Genomic DNA, 15633 nt, shown 5'->3' on the forward strand with positions numbered 1-15633 from the left:
ATTCAGTCCTCAGGACCATAGCTAGCCTATTGCATGCCATAAGCACTAGTTGTAAGATGACCAAGAACTGTTAAAGTTCTTTGCTTGTATGGAAGCAGACATTTTGTTTGCAGTAGTCCACAGCAAATTGTATTTAAATTCCTTTTGTGTATAACTATTCAAATTGTATAGCTATATCACATTTTTTAAATTAAACTCATGCTTCTTGGGCATACCCTGTCCTTCGCCGAACTTGGCACTGTGTGCCCATGTGTAGCTGCGTGCGAAGCCCAACTGCCGACACACAACGTTGGCGAGGTTGAGATCCACCTCATCGTCACACACTGTGCCCCACACGCCATTGTAGAACACCTCCACTCGCCCTTCATTGGCACCACGCCGGGCTACCCCTGCAAGACGCACGGGCACCTCCTGGGCAGACAGCAGGGGCAGAAAGAGGAGGAGGAGCCAGGACAGGGGGCTCACGCACAGAAGGCGACCCAACATCCTGGAGAAATGTAGATCAGGGAGAGGGGAAATGTGGCGTGGGCGTGGAGTCATGGACATGTTAGACATGCAGGAATAGATCCTGGAAATGGAGATCTTGTAAAGGCACAGAAATCACGTAGATTGCTTGAATTGAACACCTGATGTACCTTCTTGTGCCTTTAAGGACCACTTCTTGACCAATGCTCATTATAAGATGCCGTGTTTCAGAGGAGGCTGGGGATAGTTCAGAAATCTTCCTACCAGTGACATCATTGGTAGGCAGGTTTGGTCATTCAATGGTTTCTATGTCGGCCTGCTAACTTTCCAGGAAGAGACTGTATTTTCTATTCGCTTGGAAACCCCATCAATGACGTCATTGTTAGGAAGGTTTCTGTACTGTCCACAGCACACTAATGAGACGCAGAGGGAGTAGACGGAAATTATGCCATCTTATAATGAGCATTAGTGAGGACCAATAGGACTGGAATCCCCTTTGGGGGTTTTACCTTTCATCCCAGGAACTCCTTTTGGGGTAGTTGTTCAGTATGTACAGTATATAGCAGCATCATTTTTTTTGAATATTTTCAGAAAACTTTCAAGATTTAGAAGGCATTTTTAGAATCGGCCTGACTGGGTTATATGAACAACATAAGTCTGACAATGGGTGATATGCTCCTTTAATTTTTGCATGGCAGTAAACTACTACACCAGATCTCTGTGGTGTCATTAACATTCTGTTTGTTTTATGAATCTTGACTGTAAGATTGGCAATTGAAGTAGATTTAGAAGTCACCATAGGATTATAAACAATGGTTACCGTAATATAGGTGAGCCAAAGTCACATAGTATGTTCCACTATGAATATGTGAATACATCATTTATGAGAACAATTATGAGACAAGAATGTTAAAAGTGAAAGAATGGACTGATAAACACCCCTGAAATATCTAAAGGTGAATTACCCATGAACTAAATATAAATAAAGTATAAACAGACATGTATATGGCATGAAAGGCTCTAGAATCTAAATAAAATCTTATAGGACTAAATTAATTACACCACAAACAACCCTAATATGGTGTTAAAACATTCCCCTTCAGTGCACCATAAATAAATATGTGATCTCTAGTCTACCATGAAATTCCAGAAATCATGTGAAGGCGTAAAACTCACATTCCAGCTCCTGACAAAACTTATAATTTGCAATCACTGTAGCAGCCCTAAAGGGACATTCCACTGTAGAATGACACTTTGATAAGATGATTGTTTTTGTTTTGTTTCATTGCTCATGCTAAGTCCCACTGTGTGTGTGTGTGTGTGTGTGTGTGTGTGTGTGTGTGTGTGTGTGTGTGTGTGTGTGTGTGTGTGTGTGTGTGTGTGTGTGTGTGTGTGTGTGTGTGACTGTGTGTGTGAGAGAGAGAGAAAATAACTGAGAATGAATCCTTTAGTCTCAACCAGGAGCACTTGTAACAACCAATGCTAAAAGTAGCACCTCTGTCCAGCCCTATGGAAATCTGGGCTCTCCGCAAAGCCTCAGGCATTGCTACATGTATTTAAGTCTGAAAACACTCTAGCAAATAAACACTGCCGTAAAATAAATGTTTCTCATGTGTAAACAAGGCACAGGGGGCTGCTCCTGTGAGGGACATGTTGGATATTAACATGCAATGATATCCTCCTCAACACCTCGATCAACTTTAACATGTCTAAGTCTAAAGGACATGAGGAGATGGAGAGAGGCGATACGGGGGTGGGAAAGTCTCAACCCATGAGGGTTCAGTGGTAGGTCAATTTGCGCTCCGCATACAAAACATAATTTACAAGTTAAATAAAGAACAAAGATAAATGACTCTAATCTTGTAGTGTAGTAATAACTGCAGTGAAGCATAGAGGTCACCAGCAGAGAAAAGGTGAGTTGGGTTATTTATACACAGTAAAATCCTCAGCAATCATTTAAATCGTCCACATTTAAATAACTGTTAAATTAAGTGTTTTGTAGTATGGGACATCAGAGAAAGGTATGCAAAAAAGTACAAATCAGTGCAAAGAGAGTGGGACTCACCTATCTTGTTGATCTCAGCCTAGAGTCAGTACCTCCCCTTCACTTGGAGAAAAGAAGGGACAGAAGAGCCAGAGGAAAAGAAGGCAGTGAGACTTGGTCCTGCTGTCTCTCTATTCTCCTCGTTACTCTCCTCCTTTCTTTCTCTGTCACTCCCTCACATCTGACACTTCCCCCATCCCTCCCATTTTCCTTTTATTTTACATAAAGGGAAAAGTGTCTTTTTTGGGTTGCAACTTTGTCCTTTCGGACACCTACCAGTCAAACAGTCACCTACCAGAATTAGAAGGAGGAGAAGAGGAAGAAGGAGAAGAAAAACATTCTAAGTCAGTGGTTGTCAAAGTGGGGTCCAGGTGGGACCCTCAGGGTTCCTTTAGGGGGTTCCAAATGGATCCTTGCCGGTCTAGTAACCCTGAGTGTACAAATGGAACATAATGTGCACTCTCTAAGCTATGGGGGGGTCCTTGAACTTTAAAAGTTTGAGAACCACTGTTTTCAGGGACAAACAATTAGGTTGTGGTGCCTGTCATCCCCGACAACCAATTAGAGCTGTGATGCAGTGAGAGTGTGAACCCTATTGACCTGTAAGTGCTTGTTATCTGTAGTGTGTAGTAGGCTAGTAGCTTTTCTGTGAACCACTCTACTTTCAGACAAGCTGTTCACGTGCACTGGGACACGTGAGTACAGTATACAGACGTACAACATACAGAGAGTATGTGATTGTACTCTTCCTCTCCCATCCCTCTATACACAGATGCAGTGTTGGAGAAGTTACTCTAAAACGGTAATATATTTCTTATTACTAGTTACTTTAAAAAACTGAGCAAAGCAAAGCAACTCCATCCCAAGTTCCCAACCCAGTCTACCATTATAAATAACACACACACACACACACACACACACACACACACACACACACACACACACACACACACACACACTGTAATTGTCCAACCTCTTCCCATATCCTAAAAGCAGTAAGTCTAGTTCTAACCACCACTCATTAAAAGGTCCTCCTGGGCTGGATGACCACCTTCTGGAGGAGCCACAGTTGGACTGAACATGCATGGTCGCAACATCTAACTATAAATGCACCAACGTGTGTGTGTGTGTGTGTGTGTGTGTGTGTGTGTGTGTGTGTGTGCATCTCGACTTCAAATGCACACGTTACACACTCCCACAATACAAGGACTGCAGTGCCCGGTGTCGAGTCGGTCGGACCTACGGTTGTCCAGAGCCGACGACACAAAAGCCCTCTGCCCGGGGCCAGACTCCATATTTGGGCATGCCTGACAAAGAACTCCATATATGGACATAAAAGGGGACACAGCTGACATCGCTCCTGACATCACTGCATAGACTCCATATTTGGGCATGGCTGACAAAGAACTGTGTATACGTCCCCACTGACTTCTGATGCCCAGAATCTGGTGGACTCGGGGCCGCCTGCAACCACACTCACCGCCTTCTGAACGCCATGACTGAACATCCACACTCACCGCCTTCTGAACGCCATGACTGAACATCCACACTCACCGCCTTCTGAACGCCATGACTGAACATCCACACTCACCGCCTTCTGAACGCCATGACTGAACATCCACACTCACCGCCTTCTGAACGCCATGACTGAACATCCACACTCACCGCCTTCTGAACGCCATGACTGAACATCCACACTCACCGCCTTCTGAACGCCATGACTGAACATCCACACTCACCGCCTTCTGAACGCCATGACTGAACATCCACACTCACCGCCTTCTGAACGCCATGACTGAACATCCACACTCACCGCCTTCTGAACGCCATGACTGAACATCCACACTCACCGCCTTCTGAACGCCATGACTGAACATCCACACTCACCGCCTTCTGAACGCCATGACTGAACATCCACACTCACCGCCTTCTGAACGCCATGACTGAACATCCACACTCACCGCCTTCTGAACGCCATGACTGAACATCCACACTCACCGCCTTCTGAAAGCCATGACTGAACATCCACAAATGCAACATGTTTTGATGTATTTCAACACTTCACTTACTACAAAAAGCATCAAAAGACTGACTTCTCGGGTGGGGCATGCATTTGCAGCATTTCTAACTTGCATCCTTCCAAGTAGGCCAGTGCCCCATGGGCACCGCTCTATACTCTATAGCCGGGGAGCCAGTCACGCAACATTTGAGAGGACCTGTGATGTCATGACATACTTTTTATTTGTAATTTTTTTCTATTAATTTGGTCGGGTCCACAGAATGAAAGGTCTGCTCTGCCGGAAACATCTCGGAAAAAGGTTATGGACATTTTTGTATACTGTACACGCACACAGACAGACAGGCAGGCAGGCAGGCAGGCAGGCAGGCAGACGTGCGCACAAACTCACACGTGCACACACACACACACACACACACACACACACACACACACACACACACACACACACACATGCAATTGTAATTGCAGACCATCGGGAGCCCTGGCATGACTTCATGTACCAACAATTAGTGGTGTCATGAAATAAGTGCTCCATCTTCATCTTGCATGATCATGTCAAGTTTCATAACAGCCATTCTCCTGGCACTTTCACTTGACAGTAGAAACCTTGCCCTTTAGGAGGACTAAAACACTGATGCAAATGCACGTCATTAACAGAGCTATAGATATACCTACCGCCTACCGGATTATGTAATCTACAAAATCAGCTTCCAAAAACGAATTGAATGCTCAGTCATATAATACTGTGTAACTGTACTTTATGATGGACTGCTTTACCGTCTTATTTACGAGTAAGACGCGCGAACACGGGAAGCGAACGCACTCAGCTCCATATATGGGCACAAAAGGGGCCAGGTCCACAACAAACAAATCACTGGCCCCTTTTGTGCCCATATATGGAGCTGAGTGGACCTGGCCCCTTTTGTGCCCATATATGGAGCTGAGTGATTGCTGATGCAACACACTCCATATTTGGATAGCGGGACAGACACACGGACACACGGACACACAGACATGATCTGCTAGGTCTCATTGCGAACGCAGTGATTGCGAACGCAGTGAGCACTTACTATGAGACCTAGCAGATCATGTCTGTCCGTGTGTCCGTCGGTCCGTGTGTCTGTCCCGCTATCCAAATATGGAGTGTGTTGCATCGCTTACTGTATATGTGGACCTTGCCCCTTTTGTGCCCATATATGGAGCTGAGTGATTTGTTTGTTGTGGACCTGGCCCTTTTGTGCCCATATATGGAGCTGAATGATTTGTTTGTTGTGGACCTGGCCCCTTTTGTGCCCATATATGGAGCTGAGTGATTTGTGAGTCATGGTGACATCAGGGGACTCCTTATATGGTTATGGCTGAGTCATGGTGACATCAGTGTCATGGCGTGGTCCAACTTGTTATTGCAATTTACGATCTGCGTTCGCTTCCCGCGTTTGCGCGTCTTACTCGTAGTAAGTGCTCACTGCGTTCGCAATAAAGACCTGATTTAAATGAACCACAGTGTCATTATCAAGACCCTAGCATAGATATAAAATGTATTCCTGTACATTTCACTACTCTGACATGAGCGCTTATTAAATTAAAATGGAAACATGTGATCACAAGCCTGAGATACTCACTGCTATAAGCTCTTTTTTTATCATGATGGGAAAATATGATCCCAAGCTTTACAGTACGTTAATGTTGCCTGTGTGGTGTGAAAACAGCCTGGTAATGAGGTTGAACTATGAACAGCTGAGGTTCAGCCAAGGTTGAGGCTCATGAGCCCACTCTAGTGGCATAGGTGCAAACTACACAACAAATAAACGCTAAATATCTAGATATATCCATTGTATCATATCTACCATTTTCCTCTTTGTAATACGACAAAAACAATGTTTTTATGAGTCATGGATATTGCAAGAAAGAAGTTTCGATTTATTGTCACTTCCAAGGATATCTGGATTAAGACCACATGTCAATATGATACAAGATGACAAAAGGTATTATGAACATGGTCAGTCAATGTAATAGATGAATAGATGTTGCTATCTGTTTTAGAGTATCATGCTTTTGAAACAGGCAGAATAGAATATCTCCAAGAATCTCCAGTTGCTGTCCAGTTTTTAGTTCCCTGGAATTAAAAGAAAGAAATGGTACACTCAGTGGTCTATAATATGCATCTGCAATTGGAATCAAAAACTAAAACATATATTTAAAAAAGACAACAGACAGACAGATAGAGTATAGGTACTCATACTGTACTGACAGTTTATTGGTCCGATGGTGACGGGCTTGATATAAACCGAACTGGCCACAGAACGAGCTACTCTTCTGGAACACATCTGTGGAGAGAGACCAGAGACGTTGCGTTGAACAGAGACCAGCTAGACTAGAGCAGTGATTCTCAAACATTTCAAGGACCCCCAAATTAATGTATTTGGCTGCGGACACATAACCACTGAACTAGAGGCAGCAACAGATCAACCAGGAGAAAAGGCCAACCCATAAATTGTGCATTTATATAGCACCTTTATCCAAGGCACTTTACATAGATTGTGCATTACATTCACACACACATTCATACACCGATGACAGAGGTTGCAAGGCAACCTAACCTGCACATCGGGAGCAATTAGGGGATCAGTGTCTTGCTCAAGGACACTTCAACAGGTTTGAACTGGCAATCTTGCGGTTCCCATCCGGCCACTCTACCCTGAGTCACCGCCGTCCTGGCAGAAAGAAAGAGTAATGTGAGACTTACAGGAGAGCAAGAGGAGGCCATCTGGTCACACAAGTTGAGGCTGCAGTGAAGGAAGACATCTCTGTAGTCTCCCTGGAACAGGAAGAGCAGAGCAGAGAAACGAGCCTGTAGGGAAGATCCGCTCTCATCCACTGTCACCTGACGATGGTCGCTAGGGCACCTTGGGGTTAACGGTTCAGGACAATTAAGTTAGACCGACTTGCCCGTGTTTAGTGTTAGGCATAACATAAAACAACAGGTAACATTGCATACAGTAGAGCAGTCTAAGATAACTGTATGTCTGAAAGAAAGTGAAGTGAAAGAAACACTGGTTCCAATCTCGGTAACACATATGACAACATACTTGTTCTGAATGAGGAAGTATCTCATAGGGTCATCAGGGTTTGAGGAGTGAGTGGTGTAGCAGTCATCCAGAACGACCACAAAGCGCTCTGTCTCGGTCTCCTCTACAGACACGCCTACATGCAGGACAGAACCCAGTGGCAGGGTGACTCTGGCTGATGGGTAAGGCTCTGTGTAGTTGGAGTTGTGGAACAGAGACATGGAGGCTCTGGCATAGTTGCCAACTCCTGTAATGCCCTGTCCTTCCAGCCTGCCGAAAAGGGAAATACGTAAAACGTATATGACCTGGTTTAGATGTCACAGGTCGTCATTTGTCAAGAACAAATATTAATTTAAACAAGACTAAAAGATATGAATGAACTACGGTAATCATATGTATCATTAATGTGTTCTCATAATCAAATGGTCTGGTCATATTGCCGTCATTAGTGAGTGATTTGACACATTTTCTTTTTCAGGTACAATAAGGTTTATGAATCAGCCTATTACATTTACTCACGCCAGGTGGGGTACAACTTTGACATCCAGACTGGCCTCTATGTCCATTGGATAGATACAGGAGAAGTGAATTCTGATTGGTAGTGGCAGCAAGCCAGGGGTCAGATTCAGTGGGTACACAAATATATTGTTGGAGAAGATGGCATGAGAACCATTTGTCTATATGGAAAGAGAGGAAAACAGCCCAATTAGAAATTCCTCTATTTCTTCCTGTGAGATAATGGTTAGGCTACACAGTATGCCACAGAAATCTGTGTTCATTTGGACTCTCTCAGAGTTTATCACATTAACCCTGGTGTTCCTATTGTGAGCTAATTTAAATAGAATTAGCCCAAACTTTACAAAGGATATAGGGCTTAGGTGTTTAAATTAACACTTTTTTTATTGTGTATTAAGACTTTGGGTATGGCTGACATCCATCATTACCCTCAGGGTGTTCCCACAGCTTCCCTCCTTGCGGTCCACCTGGTACCACACTGTCCCGTCACGTTCCTCACGCGTGGAGCACAGTCGGTCAGCCAGGTGAGCAGATGAAGCATCCAGGCCGGCGGCTGACAGCCGAGAGCTGGACAGACCCAGCTCCATAACAAGCCTTCCACAAACCAGCTCAGGCACTAAAGCCTCTGGATTATGTGTAACGCCGCTGACAGATGTGGTGGCACTCCCTGGCCCCACAGTGGGTTGCGGTGGGGCTGGGGTTTCCCTGGTGGTGGCAGGATTTGGTCTTCTTGCAGTGGTGGTGACATCTGGAACGGGGGCTTTCGTTGTGGTGGTGCTGGGCTTGGGTTTCAGGGTGGTTGTGATTGTAGTAGGTGTTGGAGTGGTTGTGGTTGTAGTGGGTTTTGGAGTTGTTGTGGTTGGAGTTGTAGGTGAAGTGGTTGTAGTGGGTTTTGGAATTGTTGTGGTTGTAGTAGGTGTTGGAGTGGTTGTGGCTGTAGTAGGTTTTGGAGTTGTTGTGGTTGGAGTTGTAGGTGAAGTGGTGGTTGCAAGTTCGGAGATATCTGGAACATAAGGAGTTTGGTTAAAGGCAATCTTACTTTTTTGTAATGCATTATATTACAGAAATGCAGAAACACCTGCACTGGACATTGCACCCCAAATCATGACTTTCATGACTGACTTTCAGTCCTAATTTCCTAATGTGGCATTCAGATTAAAACATTCATGCTCTGCAAAAACTGAGGTGTAAATGGTGATTTCTTCACAGTATTCAATTTTTTTTAAATTCTGTTTTAGTTGGTTTTATAAGCTGGAAGCCAAAATTGTGTAAAGATAAACAAATAAATACTTGAAATAATTTACGTTGTGTGCACTGAATCTATAATCTATGAAAGTTAAACTTTTTGAATGAAATTATGGAAATAAACCAACTTTTCCATGATATTCAATTTTTGTTTGAAAATAATCACTGGTTCCTGCTCCAATGTATCTTACCTGCACAGTATGCTGAGTTTGACACCCTGGGGGACACAAACTTGTAGATGTAGAAGCCCCCGGGGCAAGACTTGACGTGGATCTGGTTAGCGGTGTAACGGCAGCAGCTGCCCTTCCCCGCCCCACAGACGCTGCATCGTATTACTCCTTCGTTGGGACGGGGATGAGTGTTGCTGAGCCACAGAGGAATGGTGGCCCCACACATGGACTCTTCCACACAGGTTTCTGGCATCTTGGCATTGACCCCTCCTAAACTAAGCCGGTACCACCCGTTCCACCCGAAAGAGTTGTCGCTGAGTGGCTTCTGTGGGTCCCTTTCGAAGGTGACAGACCGCCTTGGGTCATCCAGCACCGAGTAGTGCTCACAAGGGTCAACACAATCCTTGGTCCCGTTGACGAGAAGGCAGTCTTGCCCATAGTCGCAGTACTTGTTCTGCTGCTGACAATAGAAGGCTGAAGTCCGGGGTGCAGGCTGCTTTATGTCCTCTGAAGCTAGAAACATGGATAAGTGAATAAAACTGAACAAGGAATCATGTATGAAACTATGAATGTGTGTGATGATCTGGCATTTCATTTGTAAATTGTTAACCACTTAAGCTCTACTTTTGAGTTTGTAGATTGTATTTTTCCTATTTCTGAATTGTTTTGTATTGTTTTTAAAATGCTTGCGTTTTGTTACTGGGTTGTACAATGTGTACAATGTGACTGCAACTATTGTTAGATAATGAGTTTGAAATTGTGTCTGAAATGCTGAGTGAGCACATCCCCTGTGAGCTGATGTCATGTTCTTGAGTAAGCTATATTTGGGCCTGACAATACAGTACATTAACTCATAGCCAATCCATCAAGGAAAGAAGAACAATAAAAACTGTGACATGTCCAACTCTATTACTCTGCTACAGTTGCAGATCTTTGCTGGAAACCACCTAACTCCATTTTTTAATTATTGATTATTATTATTATTATTATTATTTAGCATAAATCAGTGCTATTGAACACCCTTTATGTCTGTGTGTTGGTTAAAACAATAGTGAACCAATAAAACTTAGTAAAACGCACTTCGGAGTTCGTACAAAACCTCTTAACTCTCAACATTGGATCCTCAACTCCATCACCTCTCCCTCTCTCATGCACATACTTGACATTATATAAAGTCACAACAGCAACTTTGATGAGGCAATATTGCTTTGTTTTTCAAAATATACGGTTTCCTTAATTTCCTGAAAAATATATATTTTAAATTTCCTGAAAAATGTTAGGTGGTTTCTTCCCGACAGCAGAGATATATTTGTCACTGCATTCATGCATTAGGTAAAGAAATGACTAAACATATGGGAATTTGTTTTGTCGACGACTTAGAAGCTGTCATTCATACCTGTAGCTTATTATTATAATTATTTTTCATTTATTTCATTGTCATTCTTAATTATTATATCAATGCTATTGACTTTTTTATGTATGATGCCATTGTCAATGACAAGAACAGTGGCTACAAATGAACGATACTGGTGTTATAACTGCATGAATTAAGCGCAGCTGCTCACTTAAATATTCAAAAAACGAATCTGTTCTTAAACCCTAGCATCCAAATTTGGCAAACATTTGTCAAAAACAGCAGATCTACAAGCTCACATTGATCTTGTAGATCTGCTATTTTGGCAAAGAGATTTGGTGTAGAGGGAAAAAAAGGAGTGGACCAAGTTAAGACCCCCTCGGAGAAACGGTTGATCTAGGTTTTGCCAGTGGGTTCCCAGATTGGTTTTAAAGTGGTTACGTTTTTTTTTTAAATCTTTCTAAGAATCAGTTTTGGTTCCAGTTAAATAAAACGTAATTTTTCTGTGAGTAGGATAATAAACGTACCAGAGATGTCGTCTCCTCTGATGGAGTATGCCAAAAGGACAAGCAGAAGAATCTGTGATGTCATCATGCACTGCATCATTCAGCTGTAGGCCTACCAGAAATCTGGTGAATAAATATAATGTTAACATAATTATAATAAGATAATCCACACAATTCACACCTTTAAATTGCAGCAGGCCTACACACTAGTGTAATAAGTGTGCTCATCACCGTTCACTTACCACCAAGTCGATGTGAGTGACATTACACCTCCAAATACTTGAATATATATACACAGGGTTGGAAGGGAGTAGCAGAGAAATTACATAACTACTGTACACCATTTCATATTTACAGTCATGATTTTAAGTTACTAATTGATAACTGAGAACACAAATAATTTTCAAGACTTCAAGAAAATGTTGCTCAGCCTTTTGTCAATATGGAGAAAGAGGAACCTTATGCAAGAATGTTATCATGCTTTGGATGAATGAGACAAACCAATAACATACTTACTGTAAGATAAGGGTGCTTGTTTAACACATTGTTGTGTGTATTTTTGTGCATGTTTAAAGATTTGTTCTTTGGTATTATCTCAATAGAAAGAGTTGAGGCACTGTGGAGATTTTTAAGCATTTGTCACTGGTTAACAAATCTTGATTCAGGGCTGCTTTGAAAAGGCTGTTTCACAAGTAAACATGGAGAAGCAGCCTCCAGCCTCCACCCTAACATATCTAGAATTAAGCAAATATCTTTTAAATATGCTGCTAAACTATCTAGTTACACAGATAGATAAATTAGTATTATTGTCAAATGTGATTGGTTTAAAAAGTATTAACTGCTGCACCTGGTTAGTATCTAAACCCACTTTACTTCACACAAGACAAGTTTTTTGCAGCCTTTTATTATCATAGCAACTGCCAATAAAAATATTATTATTCTCCTTTCATTAAATCAAGACAGAGAAATCAATAATAATAATACATTATTGGGGCCAGTCATGCTATGAAGGCTGCTGGGGCCAGTCATGCTATGAGGGCCACTGGGGCCAGTCATGCTATGAGGGCAGCTGGGGCCAGTCATGCTATGAGGGCCACTGGGGCCAGTCATGCTATGAGGGCTGCTGGGGCCAGTCATGCTACGAGGGCTGCTGGGGCCAGTCATGCTATGAGGGCTGCTGGGGCCAGTCATTTGGGATCAATATAGGAAAATGAGCCTTCATGTTATTTAGTCCGGTCTTGTCCTTTAAGTTGAGTAGTCCTGATCTAAACCATTTTTGTTCTTCACCCTGTTTTCACATTTTACCTGGATATTGTATTCACTCAGTTTAGTGTGTGATACTTCATACTTGTATTGTATTGTTTAATTGTTATAACAATGTCTCATGATGCTCTCTAGGCCTGGTCTCTCTTGGAAATTCATTTTAATCTCAATTAGAATTTTACATTGTTTAAAGGATATGAAAGAATGAATGAATGAATAAACTCCCAGAAAACTACAGGTCTGCTACAACTCATGCTACTATACAACTCTCATTTCTCTCCCTACGTTAGAGTCAGATTTGGATTCAACATCAGGACATGGGTGTAAGTCAACAAACAAAACTGTGAGCTTTGTTGGCCTTCCTGCTAAACCACAGTAAATGTATGACAACAAAGGAGTCCAAATTTAGCTCACTGCAACTTGTTTCAGACCATATTATTGTACCTAGGTCAGTCTACACCTTACACTGTAATTTGCTCGTTTTCAGAGGACAGAAATACAGTCCCAAAGGGGTGATGTACTGTGATTTTATATCTTTAAACTCATATTTATGATTCCTCCACAAAAGCCTAAATTAGAAATTACCTGACTATTCTAAGGTTCATGTGGGATCCATCTGAATCTAAAGTAGACTAAATCAAACAGCAAAGGCTTTAATAACTTTTTTCCCACAGTTTTGTTTATTCAAGATTTCAGTGTATACAGTAAATCAGATAACACAAGTAAGACGCGCAAACGCGGGAAGCGAACGCAGCTCGTACATATTTGTTTTTTTTTAAGATTAATATTAAAATATTGTGGTAGCATAAAAGAAAAATAAATTGTATAGTCCTATACTAACTAGGAAAGTGACACTGACAGTTACAAACCACATAACCTGAATCAAGTTTTGAAATAAAAACAAGACAAACATACGACAAGACAAGACAAGACACAACATGGCATGGTCATTGGTCACCCCTCCAAAACATAATGGATGTGGCAGTGCATCCACACATGGTTCCTATGGCTTTAATAACTTTGGGGGTTAATGAAATTGACAGAAATTGACAGTTCAGACATTAAGAAATGATGTTTTGTGGTCAAATCATCTTTGGTACTGTGTATTTAGCATAAGACCATCCCCACATACAGCAAAGGTGGGTTGCAATTATGTAATCCCCTGCATCCACCTTACATACAGTACACCTGACCTCAGGCCTCATACAGGCCTGTTGACCAAAGGTTGATCTAAAGATAACGTTACCCAGTGTTAAAAGTGGTTTTGCTAATGGACATGCAGTTTACGGATTGCACAGCACACCAAACAGTACCCCTATGTAAATATTGTGATATTATTGTGATATACAACAAAAGCTGTTGTACAAATTTGCTAGTGGTTGCATAATGTGATGACCCTCACCATTCAGACCCTCATTCAGCTTGTTCTGTATATTGATTAATTATTAATTATGTTGCCATTATGGTCATGTCATGTTGAAAGAAGGAATGACCCGACCGTACCTTGAGAAACAATACTTCTGTGACATTTGAACTCATAGGCTTTCAGGAGTGCCTGCATGTCAACTTTGCAGAAATATCACACAAAATGATCAAAAACCTCAAGTATTTCTTTTTTTTGTGATTTAATGATTTACTACCTGCTAACCCTTTAAAAGCAGGGACAACTCCAGCACAGATGCCACATTCTGAGCTCTGGTTCAACATCCACCTCACATCACATCACATTTACGGTAAGGTATAACTGTATACTGGCTGTGTACAACTTGGTTTCTGACTTATAAAATGTTTTTTTTGCATATTGAGAAAATGTCCATAACAGAATAATGTATGTAGAAGTGATAACTAGACGAAAGAGGCCTTTGTAAAGCAAATATGCATGTGGTCTTTTACAGTTTGTGTCTCGCTGAGCTCAAAGATGCAGAGATCATCTGGTGTTCTAGTTTTGCTGCTGCTGATCGCAGCAACAGAAATAGAAGAGGGGTCTGGTTTGCCTTCTTGTGATACCTGCAGAGCAGATGAGATGTGTCTGCTGAACAGTGATGGAGTGTGTAGTTGTGGGAAATATGGTGAGAAGATCTGGTCATATTTCTTCTCTTTCAGTGAATAACTTTTTCTCCCGTTCTGCTACAGAACGCCTCTGCAGAAAGTCCCCGCTGCACAATTATAGTTATTTCCAAAATACATCAACACATCATCAAGCCTTAATAAAACCATGCTGGGTTTGTGCTTCCAGTTCCAGAGTTGTTGTGTGGGAGGAACTACCTGGAGGTTGGTCTGTTGGTGTCCAGGCTGGAGCCATCTGGTCTGGATGCCGCTACAGCTCACCTGGCTGATCAACGCTGCTCCACCCACGAGGACCGCAACGGAACCGTGTGGTACCAAGTGGAGCGCAAGGAGGGAAGCTGTGGAAACACCCTGCAGGTACAATACTCTCGGTCATTATTTCTTTGTAAAAGAGACTATGGTGTCTTGCCAGGTACTGAGAAAAATACCTGACGAACAGCTTCAAACACAATGGATGGTTTCTAAAGTAGAATTAACCACTTTCAACGTGGCGTCCCTATATTTTGGGCATGTCATTATGGGTGAACATTTTCAATGACAAAAATATGTAGGCTATATTTCGAAAAATAGATGTACAAGCTAACAATGCAATGCAATGTGAGCTTTTAAAGCCCAAACCACACCAATGATTCGCCATGCAACCACTGAGCTGGTTCAGTATAGTGCTAAAGTGGTTTTAAATGACAAATGAGTAAATGACGATTTCGTTTTGTGGGATTATTTTACAATGTATAACAGTTTGAACAGTATTATATGATTCCCAAATCTTAACCAGTCCTCCTGTTCCTCTCCCTCAGACCAATGGCACCCATGCAACCTACTCCAACACTTTGTTCATCTACACTGCTGGTCAGACACCTTTCAGCACCCCCGTGGACATCCCCTTCTCCTGTGTCTACCCCATGGATGCTTACG

At 42.3% G+C, this 15633-nt stretch overlaps 1 protein-coding gene and 1 long non-coding RNA gene across 2 annotated transcripts in view; one reads left to right on the plus strand and one right to left on the minus strand.

Annotated features, from left to right (window-relative positions):
- LOC308312874 (lysyl oxidase homolog 4-like) overlaps positions 1–2652 on the minus strand; it is a 34410-nt gene extending 31758 nt beyond the window's left edge. Inside the window, exons 1-2 of the mRNA XM_080759630.1 lie at positions 2531–2652; positions 216–487 (exon numbers count right to left, since the gene is read on the minus strand). Coding sequence (XP_080615756.1) covers positions 216–486 — 271 coding nt within the window. The 5' untranslated portion in view covers position 487; positions 2531–2652. The remainder of the gene's footprint in view (positions 1–215; positions 488–2530) is intronic.
- LOC308312902 overlaps positions 1–14675 on the plus strand; it is a 29358-nt gene extending 14683 nt beyond the window's left edge. The window contains exons 2-3 of the long non-coding RNA XR_013963820.1: positions 14310–14384; positions 14547–14675. This is a non-coding gene — a long non-coding RNA (uncharacterized lncRNA). The remainder of the gene's footprint in view (positions 1–14309; positions 14385–14546) is intronic.
- Positions 14676–15633: the final 958 nt, after the last annotated feature.

This window comes from Protomyctophum bolini, assembly GCF_963924005.1.
Source record: "Protomyctophum bolini genome assembly, chromosome: 3".
NCBI classification, from domain to species: Eukaryota; Metazoa; Chordata; class Actinopteri; order Myctophiformes; family Myctophidae; genus Protomyctophum; species Protomyctophum bolini.